Source organism: Ammodytes marinus (assembly GCF_949987685.1).
Source record: "Ammodytes marinus genome assembly, chromosome: 8".
Lineage (NCBI taxonomy): Eukaryota > Metazoa > Chordata > Actinopteri > Uranoscopiformes > Ammodytidae > Ammodytes > Ammodytes marinus.
Genome location: NC_137212.1, coordinates 25,210,187 through 25,231,451, shown reverse-complemented (window position 1 = coordinate 25,231,451; position 21,265 = coordinate 25,210,187). Strand labels below are relative to the sequence as shown.

At 43.3% G+C, this 21,265-nt stretch overlaps 1 protein-coding gene across 2 annotated transcripts in view; it reads left to right on the top strand.

The window, feature by feature from the left end:
* ralgps2 (Ral GEF with PH domain and SH3 binding motif 2) overlaps positions 1-21,265 on the top strand; it is a 64,807-nt gene that overhangs the window by 2,164 nt on the left and 41,378 nt on the right. For both annotated transcript variants that reach the window (XM_080032394.1, XM_080032393.1), the window contains exons 2-5: positions 18,974-19,061; positions 19,896-20,041; positions 20,417-20,524; positions 21,206-21,256. In XM_080032394.1, coding sequence (XP_079888520.1) covers positions 19,982-20,041; positions 20,417-20,524; positions 21,206-21,256 — 219 coding nt within the window. In that variant the 5' untranslated portion in view covers positions 18,974-19,061; positions 19,896-19,981. The remainder of the gene's footprint in view (positions 1-18,973; positions 19,062-19,895; positions 20,042-20,416; positions 20,525-21,205; positions 21,257-21,265) is intronic.

Below are 21,265 nucleotides of genomic sequence, written 5' to 3'. Positions count from 1 at the left end.
TCTGCCTGACTCTACACAAAAAGCGTTCGTCGTCTGTTGCCAACAGAAACGCTGTGAGTGCTTGGAGGATTAATATTTGCCGAAGAAAACACGGTGAGAGCGCTGTTGTGTGCTTATTTTCAATTACCTCACCCCTTGTATAACACAATTATCGATGGCTAAACATCACGACTGAATCACCAGCTATTCTTTAAGAAACCTTCCCAACTGTAACTCTACATATACCACCTCCACCTTCTGGGCCAAACTAATCCCAGAGATCCGTTCTTGTACGTGGGCCCATCTGTTCAGCGCTAGCCTTTGCTGTAACGGCTCTTTCAAATGTGATTAGTTTGAGATTACATCTGTGTGTGTGTGTGTGTGTGTGTGAAATGAAACTCCCCTCCCCGAACTCCGAGCCTTGTGTTTACAAGAGAAAGGGATAAAACACTGACAGGCTTTTGCGTCATCATCATCGGCTTCAATCCCTGGTCTTTCTCAGGTTGTGTTTTTCTGTGCAGTGAGCAAGCTGTCATGCGGAGCCGCTTGTGAACCGAGTGTGAAATGTGCAGCTCACTGTGTTTGACTTCCTCTCTCTGAGTGAATAAAGCAGTCATCTAGTAACCTCCTTCTGAGCGCTATATACATATTCTAGAGGCGTTTGGGTCTGCCATCAAGCCTTTTCTCTGTGCTACCTCCAACCAGTGCTGTTGTTGCCAGGGTAACTTTATGTGTGTGTGTGTGTGTGTGTGTGTGTGTCTGGCATATCCATTCAGCACAGATGGAAGTGCAAAGTCACATGTCGTCACTCTCTTCCGCTGATCTGATGCCTGCCTTCTCCCAGCCTGCGCTCTGTCACTTACCAGTACAAAAACAAAGCTCGTGCTCTTCTCAGGTTTTTAAGTCGGCTTCTTTGTTGCTTTTTGGGAGGAATACAAACGCTCCCTCTGTCTCTGTTTGGAACACTGTCTGATAACAATACTGTGTTGGATTGTGTGTTTGATAAAGACTTATTATATGAGGTGTTTCTAATGCCGCTGGCAGCCGGGTGAAGTGAGTGTTGTAGATGTGAGCTTTGGCAGGCGCCTGCCTAGCTGGCTGTGTGAGAAGGAGATAAAAAGACGTGGGGTAAAATGCAAGTCCTGGCTCTCTGAAGAGGCAGGAACTACATGACACTGCCTCTGATTGAGCAATGTGTCTTTTTCTTTTAGTTTGTTTCACACAGCAGTAGAGCATCATTTGAGGAAGTTGCTTCTTATTGTTGTTGAGTGCGTTTGCCATGTGCTTCCTGCTGTGTGTTGTAATCACAGCTTTTGTTTAGGAGGAGTATAGAGCAGTCAGACACACAGAGGGGCACTGGTGGTGACTGACGACTGGAATCTCTACAGACAGACAGGCTGAGCAGGAGGAGTCTCTACAGACAGACAGGCTGGCGGTTGCTCACACATGGAGGTGGACTGCTGGTGCACCTCGTCTCCCTTAAGCCTCTCTCCTTTCTAGGCCGTAGCTTGATGTTTTCTTGCTCTTGTTGTGTGTGTGTGGGATATATAGCTATTTTAGTCTTGTTGTTGTGAGCCTAAGTATTGTTCTGTGTAATTATTAGGCAATAGCCCTCACGATGCATTGACATCTAGTACATTCACCAACCCACATACCCTGCCTATCCTAATCTTCTTGAGTCGTGACCCCAACTTTATGCACGTTTTAAAGTATCAGTATACAGAAAAGAGTGATGGAAAAGCTCAGAATCATATTATCAAGCGCGATCGCCCTTCACTTTTAATTACCGCGGGAACTCATTGGTCTCGCGACTCCAGCTGTCCGGCGGCGCTGGCCATGCCCGCTTTGAAAACGGAGCCGGTGGGTGTTGACGGATGTGGGTCGCACGGAGCAAAACCGCACGCGCAGCCAGTGGAATTCCGGAGTCAGTTCTGGAGTAGCCAACATTGAACTCACGCGACCGATCAGCTGTTTCTTTTGCCGTTTCCATATGTATGGCATCTGTCGTCAACTTTTGGTACATGAGTTTTTGATCCAGATCGGTGATTCTATTACGGCTTGACACCAATCTGTTCATGTTTGTGTGGAGCTGCGTTGAGGCATAACTAATCTTTTGAAGTAGGAGTCAGATTACTTCTGACCTTATCAGTCATAATTGCTCCCTGACTGTGAATGCCATCCACACTGCAGAGTACATACGGCTGTTGTTGAAAAAAAAAAAATCTTGTTTCTGGCCTGGTTGATGTTGGTTCTTATTGAACGCTCAGCTGGAAACAGGATTTGATAACACACTGGGCATTTTGCACTGCATGGATCCAACCAGAATGTTGTCTTAACACTGTAATGAGAGCACACTGTTAGTTTGCGTAATCCCTTCTGGTGTTTCATAGATGCTTTTGAATAGAGTTAGTCTTATGTTTTGAATTCAGCAATTGGCTCACTCTTTAACTGTTTGAGGAACTCCCGGGGCGTCCATGCCTGGTCTTTGGTCAAGCTCATGTGACTCTGTGTGTTTGTATGTGTGTTGTTATGTATTTGCAGCTATAGTGTTGTAATATTGGTTTAAAACGCTTACTGATTCAGGCCCATGTACCACAAAGCTTTAACTTCCTTCCTTACTTACTTACCTCACCTTACAGTGTCTATTTTGGTCAGCTCGCTTCACTAAACAATCACAAACATGGACAAGTCTACCACCGCTGCATATTATACACAGGAAAGTAGGACTATGATATTGAACAGATTTGAAGGATTTAAACATAAACCCCAGGCTCAAAGCAGCACAGTTAGCAAAGGCAGGAAGGAAAGCTGGCAACATAAGTGAACAGGCTGATCAATATCATTCACTGCTCATCATTAAGGCACACTGGAGATCCGAATACTATTCTAAAGGCGTGTGTGAGCTAGGTTTGGTCTTATTCCTTCAGCTGCAGTCCCAGCAGTGTTCAAATAAAAAAGAGCAAATTCAAAATCATGATTCAAAGCGTCATGGTAAGTAGGCTTACCTACGAATCTAATAAGGTCAGCAAATACAAGGATTTGTTGATTAAATCAGTCTGTAATATAATCATCATAAAATATATTGACTTTCTCGACAGTCCACTGGGCAGGCAGACATTGCTGTTACTTATACACCACAGTGAAAGCAGCCAGTCATATACACTGGCACCTGTGGCTGCTGATCATGTGACCTGTAGCCAATGTAAAAACTCTGCAGGACTGTGAATGCATGACACGTGTTGCCCTTGTATTATACAGAAGCTGCTAAAAAACAACAATCTAAGATAAGAATATCTTTCATATTGAAACTCGTCAGGGAAAGACATGGGGTGAAGTAGTCGGTCGTTGCACCCTCCTCAGAGACCATCCTCAGATTCTGCAACGAGGACCCCACGTGGTTTTCCTCCAAGACTGATGTCATTTTTCAAGAGATTTGATTGGTCAGCGGGCGGTCCGGTTAAACATGTTTATCTCTCCAACATAACCTGCTCCGGAGCAGGTTAGATGTGCAGCATGGGTTACCATGGTGTTGTACCCCGGTAACAAGTGAACCACCATCGGTACCCTGAAAACACAGAAACCCGAAGTCTCCTAGATCCTAACTGACCTTACCCCAAATCCTGCTTCGTAGTGCAGGCCTAAAACCTTCCTCATCAGCAAATCAGATAGAGCTAGATGAAAAGGAATGGAAAATGAACACGCAGAGTGCCAGTACTTGACATACATGTTCCTGAAACAGGGTTCGACATAACGTATAGCCCGATGGCCCGGGGCCAGTAAAATCATATGCAGGGCAAGTTGATTGGCCAGTCACTGTCCCGCCCGGGCCAGTGACTGGCCAATCACAGTTCAGTATCTTTTTGTAGACTACCTTTTTTGTAGACTATCATGGTTCATTGAAATGCGCGTTCAGAGTCGTAATGAAAGCAGTGTTTATTTAAGACTCAATATAATAAACCTAATATTAAATATATTTTTTAATGGACAACCGATGCGTGGGCGTTTTGACAGGTGGAGCAAGAAGCGGGTGCACTCTCGCTCCGTTGGCAGAGCTGCCTACCGTCCGCCTGCGAGTCGACAAATCAATCGACTTGCTTTGCCCCCTTTCTTTCTTCCCACAGCAGAGGTTGAGGTGCAGAAAGTGATAACTGCGCTTTTCCTTTATCTGCCACCGTAATGGTACAGTATTTGCATACAAGCCCCAATGGTAATACAAATGAGAGGCGTTATTTAAACGCTGTGAATGCGTCTCCGGTGATTGTGTCGGTTGTAGACAGAAACGAACGGAGGGACTCCGCTCACTGTACAGTATAGTCGCGCAGTTTGGCACTGTGTTTTCAGGCTCGAGACATTCAATCAGATCGCGGAAGTCTTTCCCATTGAAATCGCTAACGGGGAGAATATCCCCGGTTATTATTTTAGCCACAAACCACAGTTCATCTGCGCGGCGGCTCACTCGCTGGCGAGATCACACGGTGAAACGCTGCTGTGATCGGACGAAGGCATTGTGTGTTTCTAAGGTGATTTAACGTCATAGTCTTAGACGAGCGTTTAACGTATGCTGCATATTTTGCACTGCATTGTTTTTTATCAATAGTTTGAAAAAATGGTCCCGACCCACACCGGACTCTTATGTGAAGCTGACACTTCATGGAGAAGTGACACTCCTGCAGCGCGCTCACGACCAGACGTGAACCGTACACGGTGAAATCTCCCATAAAAAAACTGCATAACCCACTGATTTTCGGATTTCTATTCTATTTTTAAAGTCAACTTGAGCGCAAGTGGAAAACCGGTCATTCGGTCGACACATTCACATCCCTAATGCATATAGAGAAAGTAATAAAAACTGCCTACCACACCACAAAGAATGATCAGACCTTCATCTCTTATTTTTTTTCTATGTTTGAACATGACTTCTGCAGGTGAACTATTCATTAAACTGCCCAAATTCAAGAATAAAAACAACCATCAAACTACTGGACTTTAAAATACTGGCCGACTCTTTCAACATACTTTCAGTTGTAGGCTTCTAATTCAATATGTTTGCCTGGTTTTATATTATGTGTATGAGCAATATCAACATTTCATATAATTAACTAAAATAAAAATAACCAAATCTAAAGGGAATATCTATACTGTTACAGTATAGATATTCCCTTTAGATCTGGTTATCTTTCTTTATTTTTCTAATACAGGTATTATAATTATTGACACTAAATTATGAAGAAAAAAAAAGTGTGTGCAGGGCCAGTGAAAATATACAAGGGGCCAGTAAAACTCAGATCCACTGGCCCGGCGGGCCAGTAGGAAAAAAAAGTTATGTTGAACCCTGGACTGAAATCTACCGCACACTCCCCCCAACATGTGAACATATCCTTTCAAAGTGGAAAGATGTACTGAGCAGGCTGTTATTGGCTGTTTGTCATGCTGGCTTCAGACAAACTCGCTGCACTTGAATTCCTGCTTCTTTTCATCAGTGTGCATGTGCATACATGAACATGTGTGTTTTTTTTTCCCATCTATTTATTTTAAAACGGCTCACTCACCAGGGGCGTCAGCTCACCCAATACCATACAGGGGCACAATAGGGCACCAAAAAAAAATGCGAGCGGGCGAAGCGCGCGAGCTAAAAAAATTTTGGGCAATTATTTATTTAAAAAAAGCATGGGCACAGATAATTAATGCAAGCACGCGAGCAAATATTTTATAGCACTTATTTATTATCATAAAGCGTATCTTCATTAAATATCTGTCAGCAAACATGAACTTGAAAACTGAAAACTTGAAATGTGCAACTGTAAAAGGAAAAACAAAAAAACACCTCTACATACATACATGTCTGTGTTTATCATTTCTATTTCAGACCATCCTATGATGGTGTGATGGTGATGATCCTATGAGGTGTGTATATCATGGCCAGAAAGATAGGGGAGCTGTTCATTTTTTTAACAGTAAACGGTAGCGCCTCCGCTTCATTTTTGCGAAGCTGTCGATCAATTGTGACAGGCTTAATTTGGAGAGTTCTCCTCGCTCAACCGACATGATGGCAAGATGATGAAGCCTATCTTGCCCCATTGTGCTCCTCAACCAAGTGTGAAGGCGTCTCAGTACGCTGAATGTCCTTTCACAACTGCAGCTGTTAGACATTCTATGCTTCCAGAGGATAAAAATGTAACGCTTACGGCCCCCACACACATCCTACCTCTACTGCGCGTCTACCTCGCGTCTGCATCTGACTTTTTGTCACAGAAATCAACGTAGAGCGAGCACACATCCAACCTCAGACGCACTGCTGAGGCGCGTCGGAGGCACGTCTGCAGCGACGCTCCCCTTCACCTCAGGAGGCTCGCCTATTTTTTTTTCTGAGAGCAGCGCGTCTCTCTCGCGTCTCTGTGCTTTAACTGATAGAGAAATACTCTGCTGACAGTCATACCAGCAGCATTCACTCTAGTTACACGTTTACCCGGTGTGTTTATTTCTAAATAAAACATCCCTCAGTCGTATACGCGAATAATCCCTTTATTTCACGATTTAATTGTGCAATCAAAATCCGAGGGATTTAAAACCTAATTTTCAATTAGTTCTGGCATTTCATTTTTGGATAAATGACACATATAGAGATCCAATATAGTGAAGAAATAAAAAAGATCATGATGAGCGCAACAGTTTTCCGTTGCTCTATCTGTGTCTACGGCCTTCTTCTTCCCCGACCACACCCCCCTCTCTCTCTCCCGTATAAATCAGTAAAGTGATTTTTGAAACACTCTGCTGAGAGTCATATTGACTACATACTGGCAGCTTTCGCTGTAGTTTCACTATTTCCTGGTGTGTCCCCTTCAAAATAAAACTTCCAACAAGCGAAAATATGGCAAAAAAAATTAAAAAAATGGCAATGGGGCGAACGGATTACTGTCCAGACTCAATATAAATCATATGCATCATAGATGACATGAAATAACTTAATTTTTAATGGGAATTATCTATGAAAACTCTATGTAGAAAGATAGGGCTTTTAGAAGCAGCGCTGCTGCAGCAGCAGCAGCTGCTGAGACGATGTGTGTCCGAGAAAAGTCCGAGAGAGGCAGCAGTAAGGTAACGCGACGCGCTCCAGAGGTAGACGCAGGATGTGTGTGGAGGCCGTCACTGTTTACTTCACTTCACGCCGGCCGGAGTGAATGGTCGCTGACGCTGTGCTGGACAGGTTCAAAAAGTCGATATCAAGGAGAATGATTCTCTCCTCAGTGTGTGCATTCGTCACGTACATTTCATTGCAGCGGCCGGCCAATGAGGGGGGCACCATGCATATAGGCCTATTTTAAGAAGAAAAAAATGCAAGCATGCATTCTGTAGATTGCCAGATGAGTCAGACTTAAATAAAAAAAAATTAAAGGTATAAATAAATAAATTAATTAAAAAATCAGTGCCCCAGGCATACCCAGGCACCGCAGATCCACAACGGGGCACGTGCCCCGGTGAAAAGGGTCTGCCGACGCCGATGTCACTCACCCAGCTGATGGGTGTTAGCTGGAGTTATGGTTGAGTCAGGTTGAAGGGTTTAAGGATCATGAGGCCAAGGGTCAAAGGTGAGTTCAGGGACAGTAGTCAAATGGACCGCTTAAAGGAATATGGAAAGGTAGTAGATATTTTGATTGGCAAATGAGGCTTCATCTTAGTGATAATGGGCCGGTTTCACAGACATGGATTAAGCCTAGTTCTGGACTAAATTGTACTTTCAATGGACAATCTCCATTCAAAATTCCATTTAGTCCAGGACTAGGCTTAATCCATGTCTGTGAAACCGGCCCAAGAAGTTGAGCATGAAAATCATAAACCTGGATTAAAGTGTTGGCCAAAAGGCTTAAGTGAGCTCTATATGGGGGAAGAAAAGCTTCTCGTGGATATAAACAGGGTGGACAAAGTAATAAGGAACACCCCTCTGTTTAGACTGTGTTAGTTTTAAGAACTAGGTGTACCATTTTAAGTAACCAGCAACTAAGCATATTTTCGGCTTCTTTCAGCAAGTCCTCTGGCCCCGGACAAACAGATCTCAGAGCCAGAGTACAAGCGCATTCAGCAGCATTTAGAGTATGCCTGTCCTGCCCATCCTCGTGCTGTTTTGTTCAACAGAGTCGGAGTGAGGAGCGCAGGCCCAGTTGTACATAAACAGAGTGATGCCGCACCCTTCCACTTCCCCCTGCACATTGTCCAGACCCCCCCCTGGTCTATCGCTGCTTGAGACGAGCCTCATCTGTCTTTCTTAAGTGTTTTGGGCCGTGCTGTGGCTGTGTGTCACGGAAACTTTTGAACCTGGTGGTGCCGAACTCAGCCAAAGACAATAAATCGGATACAGGCAAACATGTTTTTTTTTTTTCTTTTTCTTCTCTCTCCTCCTTTTCTCTCATGTTCCTCGCATTTTCCTTTGAACCCTTTTTCTGCCCATCAGACGTCTAAAGGGATTGAGAGTGCAGGGTATGAATACGAAGCGTTGTCCTCCCTCCGCACCTGCTCAGCGCGTCTTTGATGAAAGAATAGCGATGATTCACTCCTTAAGCCGATGCATTTCATCTCTTGTCATGTCAAAGAAGAACCCATTTAGGTGTGTGTGTGTGTGTGTGTGTGTGTGTGTGTGTGTGTGTGTGTGTGTGTGTGTGTGTGTGTGTGTGTGTGTGTGTGTGTGTGTGTGTGTGTGTGTGTGTGTGTGTGTGTGTGTGTGTGTGTGTGTGTGTGTGTGTGTGTGTGTGTGTGTGTGTGTGTGTGTGTGTGTGTGTGTGTGTGTGTGTGTGTGTGTGTGTGTGTGTGTGTGACTGAGGCAACCCGTTTCCTGTGGCCCTTTTGTCAGGTTTCCCACAGGTCAGGCCCTGACATGCAGACAGAGACGTGCACCTACATACCCACGGTTACACACACACTTCACATGCCCAACTGTCAAACTGGGTGCTTATTCATTCCGTTCACACCATTTTTAAATGGATCGTAAATGTCATCCGAGGAGCATCCATTTAGAGTACAGCGAAACTCCTGTCACAGCTTATTCCAGACAGGGGAGTCACAGACTGTACCTAACACAATCCAGATGTAGTCTAGTGCAGCTAACACTAGGAGAGGCTCATCTGAATGTTTGACAAAGAAGGTAGAAATCTGAATACATTTCTCTTATCAACATAACAACATAGCTGTTGCTAGCCTATTTGACGAAGAAATTAGGGGATGTAACTGAGTAACTCCTGGAACACTATGCCAATAACATGAAATCTTTATGTACCTATGTAACAGGTGGTCTTGTTTTTCTCCTCTTTTAAAGGTCCCCATATTATGCACGATGAAGCACTTTTCATTAATACGAGTCCCCGGTGTGGCATTAGCATCATTTTGAATTCCTGGCATCTCTGTTTTAAAATGTGTGTGTGCTCAAACTCAACATCGCCTTCCTGTAAAAACAAGTGGAAGGAAGGTCACTGACTGTACCGAGAAAGACTGTTTGATTCCGCTCCGTGTGTGAGAGGATAACCTGGACGTTCGTTTGGTTTCCTTTTGTCTCCGTTCGAGGTCTGATAAATATGGGGAGGGTTGGTAGGATTTGGAAGAGAGAGAGAGGGAGAGAAGAAGAGGCAAGGCGACCTTGCTGCTGGACACAAAGTCTTTCCTATTTTTAGTCAATGGATGAATGTTTAGTAGCGCACGCCTCCTGTCTGTTCTTGCAGTGGTGTCTGTGTAACTCTGAACAGAGAGGAGCCCCTGGCCATGCTGCTCTGTAAGGGGGGGTGGGGGGCAGAGATACAGCTGTTTCTCCACTCTCAGCTGTTGCCCCTCTCTCTCTCTCTCTCTCTCTCTCTCTCTCTCTCTCAAACACACAGGGCAACTTTGTTCAGCCCTGTGCGAGAAAGATGAAAGAGTCGATCTTTCATAGCTGCTATCACGTGGGAATTGGGAGTACTCTCGCCCCATTAGTAAAGAGCAGCCATGTCCAAATGAGAAAGAATTCCGCCTGTTTTTATCCCATGGTTTTCTCCTTTGCTCTTCTGCCACGGAGATACCCTCTTCTCCTTCTGTATCTGTCTTGTGTTTTCCCTTGACCCCTGTGTGGGTGTCATGTTTAAATCCCCCATGTGACCTTTCACCTACTAGTGAACTCTTAACTGAAGAGAGTGTGTGTGTGTTCCTCTTAGCTTTGGGTGGCAGTTTGGGTGTAGCTTTGGTTCTTTGGTGATAGAAGTTGACACACTTATTCCTCTTCTTCTTGTCCCTTTTGTGTTTTAAGTTTTTAATTGGCTGTTTTTTTGTTATGAGTACACAGGGCAGTGCCATGTTAGGAGGGAGTCATGCGTGCAGCACAGTGTTGTGAGAGCATGAGCTAAGCTGTATGGGAGGCCTGTTATCTCAGTCGTGCTCAGTTAACCCGGTTCAAAGTGATTTTCTATCCGAGCTCTGGGTCGAATCTTATCTTACAATAGTCAATTGTCGAAAAACTGTGCAGCATTCTCTCAGCTGATGTTTTCGACCCCTATTTCTCTTACTGCAAACATGGCTGTTCAGACCACATGTTCACACACACACACAGGATATCAAACCAACAATAACTTGCCTACAGTCTGTCTGCTGTGTTTCTAGTGTGGGTTCAGTATTGAAGCAGAGCAGGCCAAACTCAAAGAGGACAGAATGACTTTTTGGAAGGAAAGAGGAGCGTATTGTTTTAGAGATGGTAGATTTTACATTTGTGTGTGTGTGGGGAAGGGATGCTTTGATTTGTACCGGACAGAGAGCACAATACATTTGGGTGAAGACGGAGCACTCCTGTTTTTCCTCAGAGAGGACTCTCTAATCTCATACTACCTCATAACATAACATTTTGGCAGGACCAATGAGGATGGCTCCAACGGGTGGGAGGCGAGCCAATGAATTGTTTGTTGGAGGAACGTTAAGACCTTCTGTCCTATTGGCTGATAGGAGCAGGCTTATACAGCAGGGGGGTTGTGGATTAGTCTCTCTACCTTAGCCAGTTTCCTCTGCCTGGATGCTCACTTTTTCCTTTCTAGAAAGAAGCTATTGTTGTACACAGGCTGTGGGTTTATGCCTGTGTGTGTTTGCGCTGGCATAATTGAAGGGTCTGTCAGGTTTCAGCATGCCATCTCTCTTAAGTCTATTTCTCACTGAAAAGCCCTGAGGGGCCACCCTCGAACCAAGGCCTGCCTGAGTGGGACCATGTTTGTGAAGTGAGAGAACCATGTTTTTAAATAGCAGACAGAAATGGGATGTTTTTGCTCGAACATTGTTGGCTCAAGTACATGCAGTGGTTTAACTCAAAGAAGGGGGAGGATGTGTTCATGATATTGAGACACGCATACACACATTTGGTCGTGTTGAATATAAAGAAAAGGAAACTGATTTGAAGAAGAACTGATCAAGTTTTCCTTTTTTAAATGTGACATTCAAACACACACACACACACAACTTGAACAAAATCAGATGAAAGGAAATAAAACTACACTGAAGATAAGTGCATTGGTCAGTCATAAATTGTAGTAAATAGGATAGTTATTGTTAATATGAGGGGGGGAGAAATGGTGAAGATGGGACCGGGAATCTTATGATTTGATTTATATTTTACAGCTGAACTAAAAACTGAATCCCATTTGATTCTTAGAAACTATGGTGGGACAGTTTTTGTCCAAACTGCTTTAATTGGCTACAGCTCCTCATCAAAATAATCCATCAACAGAATAACAAAGAAGATTTTTATATTAACTTCCAACCTCTAAAACCTCCAATAAGCCATTTCTAGTGACTGTGTCACACAAGGTTTCACATGGCTTCCACAACGAAGGCCACAAGACCTACGTCATAATTCTACTTACTGAAAAGCTTTAACTGTATAGAGGAAGGACTACCCTTCCACTTACAGCATAACTTATTCGCTGTGCTTTCATGTTTTCAACACGGGTCTCTTTTGTAGTTCTCTTTCATAGCATTGCTTTAGTGTCTCACTATATGTGAATATATGACTGGTACAACTTCAGACGCAAGCTACTCTCTAGCTGTGTCTCTCACTCACAACAATGGAAAACAGATAAAAGATAAATTAACTCCTGCTTATATCCAGTACAAATAAGACCTACAAATCAATGTCGCATTGTAATGACATAATACATCCAGAAAGATTAGAATGGTAGCTGCCTCCGTAGAGAGTAAAGCATAGTCTATTTTTTGACCAACCTGTCTTCTAAGTCCATATGCAGAATGTTGTCATTGTGGTCTGGTAACCTAAACAACTGCATAGTTTGCATAGTTAGTATTTTGAACCAATCAAGGCAGTTCTCTGCCCGAACTTTCTATAAAAACAATGACTGTTGCCATGGAGATCGTTTAATAAGCCCACACAGTCCTGTCAAGTTTGTAAAGTATTATTAAGAAATCCAGCTTTGATGGCATATTGCTTTGTATTATTTAGACCAGGGTTTCAGAGGCTTTAACAAAGTGCCAGTGTTCTGAATCTGCTGGTCCTGGAGTTAAACTGAAGAATCGGGATCGGAATGCTTTGCTGGTTGTATGCCTGGCTCAATGCAAGAGTTTGAGCTGTGCTCACCTTTATCTTTTGCTTTCACATTGACACACACTGTGATCACAATGTGATTTTTTTTATTTTTTTTTTAAATGTATTCATATACACTTTGAGCTTAGCTTGAATTGGTGTTCGCTGATTCTCCATCAGGAGTTTTTTTTTTTTTTTTTTTAACTGCTTTATGTTTGACTTGCGCCAATCCTCGGAGACTCATTGAGGAAGACATAGAGATGCTATCAGTTTCCTCTAAACATTACCGCTCTGGTCGACTTGCTCTGTTGCCCTGTATTGTTAGTCTTTCCCTTTCCTTGTTAATAGTCCGTGCAGGGAATGACCACAGACTTTAGTGTTGCTGGCAGCTCTGCACTTCCTCTGCCCCCCCCATCCCCCACACACCCTCCCACTCATCTGTCACTAGTCTTCAACAGTTGGAGTTCAGCCTCCCGTTTGGGCCACAAATCAGACAGAAGCCAGCAGAGAGAGAGAGCCACAAAGTGTAGGCCGGTGTTGTGCCCACACGTGACTGCCTGCTGCTCAGAGCCCTGCCACATGCCACTGCTCACAAGCTTGGCACCACAGCCTCTTTTCGGTTCATTCGATGGACTGAGAGATACTGTTATAAAGCCACTTGTATAGGCCGTTGCTAGAAGGTCGGTTGGTTCATTAGTAGTATACATTCAGTTGGATCGCTGCCTCTATAGCTGCAGGCCGGGCTATAGACGGTATTATCTAGGTCTGTGAGAGTTGTACATACCAAGTGTGTGTCTGTGTCACTGTGGGGGGATGTGCCAGGAGAAAAGACAGCCTGAACAGCCTCAGCTCTAATTATCAACACGGGGAGCCGTGTGGGGAGAGAGGGAGAGAGGCAAGTGTGTCTAAAAAAAGCCCCATCACACCCCGCGGTGCAAGCTGCTGCTACCAAACCAATTTAGAACTAGTGGAATTTCACAAACTGGGTAGACGAAAACTAACTCAACTAGGTGTGTGTGTGTGTGTGTGTGTGTGTGTGTGTGTGTGTGTGTGTGTGTGTGCTTTAATGGTGTTTCTACCTCACATGTCTTCCATATGTTGCTGTCAGCTGATCACAAAAAGAACCAGCCGATGCAATTTTCATCCAGCTGACTGGACTCATGACTGTTTATTTTTCTATCCAGGAATGAATAACCATTGGCTATAATTACTCAAATATGGCTGTGTTTAGTTCTTCATCGCATAGATGTAACGAAGTGGTTCAGACGCAGAAAACCAGCGTGGTCATTGAAGAAGAGGCAAATGAAATGTACATTTCACTTCTTTCTTTCTTTTCAGAGAAACCCATAGACCTCGTGGTAACAGCTTATTGAGTTGAGTCATGCTGTAAATCAAATGACCATAATGCATTTGGATGTTTAACACTAACAATAATGTTTTTTGACAGAATCAAAGTGTGTTATATACTGTATGAGGCTAATCCATTACACTGGACTAGCAGCCGTTTGTCCACAACATGTGACTCATACAAACAAGATGTAGGGCAAGCTAAGCGAGGAGTAAGGTTCTACATTCATTTTAAAAACATAGTGATAGCAGTCCTTCAAATGGGCACTCAAAGCAGCACACAAAACCATGACTACAAACTTAACCAAGTCCAAACATAGCTGGATTCAGACTCGGAAGACACTGAGGGTCTTCATTGAATTCAACTGCTGCTTCGACTTCCCTTATTCCTAGCTTCAGTTGTTGCCTTAGTTTTGTTGAAACACACTTGTGTGAACTATAGGAAGTCTCAGTGTTGATTACAGTTCATATAAAGGGATTGGTTCAGATACGAAGGGCCTTGTCAGCTATGAATGAAAATGTCAACCAGTCATTTTGTCAGCTCGTCATCATACAGTTGTGTGGTGCCTGCTTTTTGATGCTACATTAGCTGATACATCAGCCCGCACCGATACCAGGGGACGACAACGGGCATCAGTTATCCCATGTAAAAAGTGTGGTGTATTGGACGCATCATGGCGACGTCCCTTTATTTTTCCTTTCGGCCATGTCCGTGCTTTTCACTTAATCGGAGTACAGAGACGTCTGACATGCACAACTGTAAACACGAAAAGAGGAAGGATGTTGTTGCAGGTGGAACTGTGAAACATTAGATAGGTTTTTCGGGATGCTCAAACTACTGCCGTTTGTTTACATTAAGCAGTGATTGGTCGGCAACCAGCTTGTAGTTTTGCAATGTCTTCCTGCAGAGTCACTGCAAGAATTTATGACTATAATCGCCTGATCTGACACCATGACTATAACAGTCAGATATGTCATGTAGTCTGAAAACAGGCTCAAGACACACTGACCTTGGGTTTTCCAAACTAGATCGTGCTCATTTCATCACAGACGGGCCTAAATATTCATGAAACCATGGCTCTGTATGTTGGAGGGAGGACGGCAATTGGTTCAGTGACAGTTGGAGAGCCTTGGGCAAAAAACTGGTATTCAAAATTTGAGTTGGGGGGGGGGGAAATGTTGCTTTAGAGGAGATGTAAGTGTTTTGGAGCTGCACTTGTGGCGGTCTTTTCCCTGTTCCCCTCATACAGTCATACTCTCCAAACATTACACCGTCTCTATTCACCTAACGACCTTCACCAGGATCTGAACACCAGCGGCATGTTAAGTGATGCTGTGAAGGGGCTGTTAGTCATGACACACACACACACACACACACACACACTCACACACACACACACCGTTGTCCCCTTCCACAGCCTACCAACCTGCTCAGTATGGAGCTGCTGTGACATGCACTCACACGCTGCGTTACTGTGTGTGTGTGTGTGTGCAGGTTATTAGAGGGTGTGTGTGTGTGTGATCAGTGTGTCCCCTCTTAGCTCCAGATCAATAGCGTTCTCCCCGGGAGCATTACTGTGACACCAGCAGCTCTGTGGTGATTACCATGCTCTGCAAAACGTATAACTGAAGTGTTGCTGTAAAACAGGAAATACATGATGGTAGAATGGGTGAAGTCAGGTTAAAGGTCACGGTGTAATTGGGAATTGACGTTTTTTTTAAAAAAGAACCCTCTTGGTAGAAATGTAATATAATGACATCCGCCGTAAAATGCACCCTAAGACGAGTGCTTTAGAATAAATACTAAATATCACTTGATATTGTGGAAATATTCGAGGCATTTGTGGATGATGCCATAGCTTGTTTTCCTTTTAAAGCCACCATTGCTTCAGTAATTTCTCCATATGGGCGGGGTAGAGACGGAGCGTTGCAATCTGGAACTCTCACCACTAGATGATGCAAAACCTATATTACACACTATACCTTTATGTCCCCTTCATTTGACAATGACGCCTACAGCTCCTAACAAATAGTATGTGTGATAATATTGTGATTAGCATGTATCAAAGGGAAGAAGAGGAGGGCACATCTTAACAGGCTGCCACATCCCTCACTGCTCAGATCAACACACTGACCTACTTTGGTTCCTTGACTTTGGTGCATTCTGCGGCATGCTTCCTTTAAAATGCACCCTGCCCTGTAGCTGCAAGGCCAAGCAGAAGGATCTACAGTGAATTATATTATAGTGCTATATGTTATCATATTATGCAGTAAGTTTTATCGTAAAGCATAGTGGAGAAAAAGAAGAAATGTATTCTTTTAACATCCTATTTCAAATAATTTTGCAGTGAAAAGGCAAAGATTTTGACTGGTGTGAATCTTGCTGTGAGTGTAAGGGACAATGGCTGGTGGTTGCCTCACACAGTGGGAGCAGATTGGGAAGTGAGGATGGCTTGGTATCAGGCCGGCAGTGCTGCAGGCTGGGGACCGACGGAGAGATCAAAGCTTGTCAAAGTAACCCAACACTCACTGCCATTGCTGAATGTTACACATACCTCGACTCTGACCCCCCCTATCCAGTCTCACATCTTGAGACCTTTCCCTGATCAGGTCTGTAAAAGGACCTCCCTAGTCAAACAAAAATGAAATATTTAACATATATCGTAAACAGCCTCACATAATCATTAATAGACCAATCGTTTGTAATCAAATGTATAATTGCAGTTCAATTTGCTTATCTCCTGAAAAACATCCGTCCGTATTGCTATCCATGAATCCAAACACAGTCCCAAGTGTAAGTGATGACAGCACTCCTGTAAATGATGGAGGCCTTTGGTCAAATAAAAAACTTGTCAAAAAAATGATAAAGCTATTTAGACTGAGTACTCATACTCACTATATGTGTCCTGTCACGTGACAGCCTCTTCTCAGAAGGGACCATCGGAAAGAAAAAATGGCCAACGCAAACAAATTGGTCCGCCCCAAAAAATGCAACTGCTGCTTCATTGTGTATAGCATCTTACACATGAATGCAGCTTTAAAAATACTTTACAAGACAACATGCAGTGATTTTGTTTGTTTCCTTTGTTTGGACAGTAGGTTAACTTGTATTGAGTGAGGTTTTCAAGCGCTGCTCAGTAAAAAGGAGTATTTGGCGACGCAAACTTCATTGTGATAAGTTCAATGTAATCATGTCAAATGTAGTATTAGGCAAGGAACTAAAATAAATAGGCTACAGTTGAAGTAGAAATAGGTATTACATCGTAATACAGTGTACTGGGGAAGGTTTAATGGGATCAAAAATTTGAACTGCCTAACCCTACAGATGACATGCCGGGTGGAGACCTGTTTTCAGGGCCACTGACTGGAGACAGGAATGTAAGGGGTCAATGCAGGATTGTGTCACATGCACAAATATGCTGGCAGGTGCATGACGACACACCAGCGCACACATTTTGCCTTTGGGTCACTAGGCCTGCTGTGGTGGCCAGCCCACTGCGTTTGAACTCGAGCATGAATGTCAAAAAAAGCTGCAAGAGCCCGAGTGGGCGGCCCATTCCACAACACCTGCTGTGCAGTCAGTCACATTTAGCCCAGCCACCACCACACATCCTCTGCTAGAGGCTCCAACATGAATCACTCCACTCTCTGTCACTGTAATCCTGTCATGTCCTCCTTAAGGCAGGTTCCTTCCTGTGATGCCCAAACATTCCCAGCGTTCCCAAACACCCACCTTATCACTACTCTCCTAATATTTCTTCAGCTGTGTATATCAACATTCCCCTGACCTGACCCTCGGCAAGAGGACTCAACCACGTGGAGTTGTGTCACTGCACACAACACATTGGATGGATGTTGGATGTTGTGAGAGCAGGAAAGGGAGCCTCATTGTGTTTGATTGATTGATATGGAGGACCAGTGACTCAGAAGGGAAGGCTGTGTTCTTCAAACTGACTGACAGCAGACAAGTGTTTACACGGCTCAGGATAAAAGGCGGAGCGTCTCTTTAGTGACAGTGACACAGACTGTCACCGATGCCATGTGCGAGTGCAAGCTATAGGTGAAGAATCCATAGGCTTGCGTCAACACAGCTTTATGTTTACTGTGCTCAGTGGACATCTTAATCCACTGTTTGTTGTACGTTGGAGTTTAGTACCCCTAGCATTGCAGGATAACGGCCTCTTAGCCCCATCAGCACCTGATGGCTGAAGGCCAGCTACTGTCTGTCTGCCTCCATGCAGCATTGGTCTGCAGCTCAGCACACTGGCTTTTATCTGATAGTAGTGAGACACCTGCTGGCTATTGAGGGTCATGGCATGTCTAGAACCAAGTGCGAGGGAGAGCTAAATGGGATTTACGCTTGGTTTACTAAGTGTATACAAAGGGTGAAGTGGACACACACTGGAAAAACTCCAGTGATTCGTATTTAAAGGAATTCTTAAAAATACATATTTTTTCTAACGTTTTTTTCATTGTTGTTAAATGTAGAGTAAAAATCAACATGGTTCACATGATTGTTAGAACAACATTTTGCACCAGTCCTGTTGACAGTGCCAGTGTAGTTTAATAAACGAAATGGTAATTTTCAGCTACTTTGACAATTGATTTTAAATGTGTAACTCGGGTGTCAGCCTCTCATGAATTTAAGATGTCTCATGTTATAGTAAACTGTATCTCTGTGTTTCAGACCATCAGTTGGACCAAACAAGCTATATGAGAAAGATCATTATTTTCAAGCGCGTAGTTAAGAAAAATTATTGGCAGGTTCATATAATAATTTGCCTAAATTCATGGCTTTTCCTTTGTGCGATTTATTCAATGTATTGTTTTAGTGTATTTTGAAGCCAGATGAGCAAAAGTAATCTGATCATATAATAGTTTTAATATCTGGTAAGAAATGTTTGTTTGTCAAGGTCTATTCATTTTCTTCTCTGAGCTTACATTTTCTTAGACTGATCATGAAAAGATGCAGCATTAAAGTGTCCACAGACTCTGGCTATATAGTGTTTAAAAGCACTTTGACAAATCACATCAGCTATTGGACTTTGGCTGTGTTCATGAGTCATGAGTCTATAATGTCTCTCATGTTCTCTTTCTGTTTCTTTCTCTATCACACAGACGCCAGGAGCTTCAGAGGAACACAGAACAACAAGCTAAACCCCCCCCCCCCCCCCGTCCAACACTATGAGCATCTGACACACAACTGGTAAGTGTGGCCCTGTCTTTGTGTTGTAAACTTTGGGTGGGAATTGATTACATGTCATTATACGACTGTACATGTCGTATTGTGTTGGATACACAGGAGGTAATAAAGGGTTGTGCCCGCAGCTGTAGTTGCAAAAATGGTCAGACAGACAGACAGACAGACAGACAGACACAGAGTGGGGACATTAAGAGGGTCCTGGAGACTGTGAGATGTGAGGAAGAAATATCAGAGGTGGTTGAATATCAATTTGAGATGAAAATGCAGCGTTTGCGACATTCCGTATAGAATTATTATTGATTATTTGATTCACAGTGAAAATATTAAGAAGTTAGTTTATTATTGATGTCATTAATCAAGAAAAATCCTTTTGCTATTTGCGGCTTCATATAATTTAATTAAAAGATTTATTTTCTTTTAGGGCTGTCCAAATGATGCTTTAAAAATAATGCTTTAAAAAAAATGTACGCAGATTAACCACGCTTCTATGGTGCCCTTTGACCCAGTGCGTCAAAAGGGGTGCTATGATAGCACAGCTGCACCTGTTGCTTGTGGACACGGCCCACACGGAATTAAAGAGTAAAGAAAGAAGAAGAAGAAGAAACATCTTTTAATCGCTTGACAGCCCTAATTTTTTTTACATTTCATTAATGGGAGAGAAAAACACAGTTGAGTCGTAGCAGCCTATGTTGATAAAGAGGGGAACCTGAGAACATACCAATGAAGTCATTTAAACCAGTAGGTGGTGCTACAGGCTGCATGACCCCTCTGTGATTTTTCTACAGGAGAATAGGTCAAGATGTTGATGCACAGTGTACCCTGTCTGTGTGTTTTCAGAGGGCCGGGTGGGCGGGCTTTGCTGCAGCTGAAGGAAGGATGATGATGATGAGCGCTCTCTTGCTCTAGAGCTGGATGGTGTGGGAATGATGGACCTCACTAATGGTCGATCTACTATCACCACCACTGCTGCAACTCTCTCTGAGGTGAGGCCAAGGCCACGCTCGGCTTTGAAAATCCTCTTCTTGACTACGTGCTTTCCAACATGAAATGTATAGTGTATTGTATTTAAATCTTTTTTTTTTTTATCTTATTGAAATATAAATTCAACAGGTTTTTCATTTTAAGTTAAAGTTGCTTTATTTGTCAATTTACACAAAGCAGTTTTGCACACAAGGCAAACTCACACAAGGTTATTGCAATGTATCTTTCAGCATATCCCTCCCACACCACACACATTCATTTCTCTAGAAGGGCTCACAGTGACACAGTGTTTGTTATCCTACCCTTTCAAACGTTGCACGCATGCCTCACCTCCCTCCTCCACTTGGTAAGCAGCCATCATTGTTTATGTCTTGTAGAGGAGCAGCAGTTCGGAATCGCTCAGTGATAAAGGTTCTTCAGACCTGAAGAAGAGTTTCGATGCCGTTGTGTTCGATGTGCTGAAAGTCACCCCTGAAGAATATGCAGTAAGTGAAGTGTATCTCCTTGAATGTGTCTGTCCTTGTCTGAGTTTTTATTATTATTTGTTATTATTATTTTTTTAATTTAACAAAATGTTCAGTAAGCACAAATGTGATGTACTGGCTTTAGAGTGGAGGAAATAGGGTCAGGACTGGGATCGGTAATAATTGATGAGGTTTGGCAGTGCCAAGCGGGCACTGATAGATTTCTCCGGGCTGCCTCTGCACAAACTTTCCATGGCAACTATGATCAAGCAGAAGTCACATTGCTGTTGAGTTGGCCTAACCTTGTTGTGGGCAATAATGTGGTTTGGATTGTCAACTAATAAATCAAACCATGTCCCTTCCCTGTAATATTACATTGCTCCCTATGTCCCGTTCCACCACCAGAGGGCAGTGTTTATCTCTTTTTTCCCTTAGGTTTTCTTAAGTGTATCTCAAGGTACTTATCGCTGGAACACTGTCACATCCCCATGGGAGGACAAAGCCACTCTATAAAGAGCAGTATTTTTATTGTTGGTCTATCATTTAATTGAATTTAGATATGACGGTTCAGGAATATTTTTAGTACACAACAATGCAGCTCTTATATGGCAGCATGTTTTTTTGGGGGGAAATTGTGACACAATGTTTGTTCCATTGTCAATTTAGCAAAATCTAACAATGGCTGTGTTTTGTCTCCTCCAGGGCCAGATTACGCTCATGGACAATCCTGTGTTCAAAGCCATCCAGCCAGAGGTGAGCCGC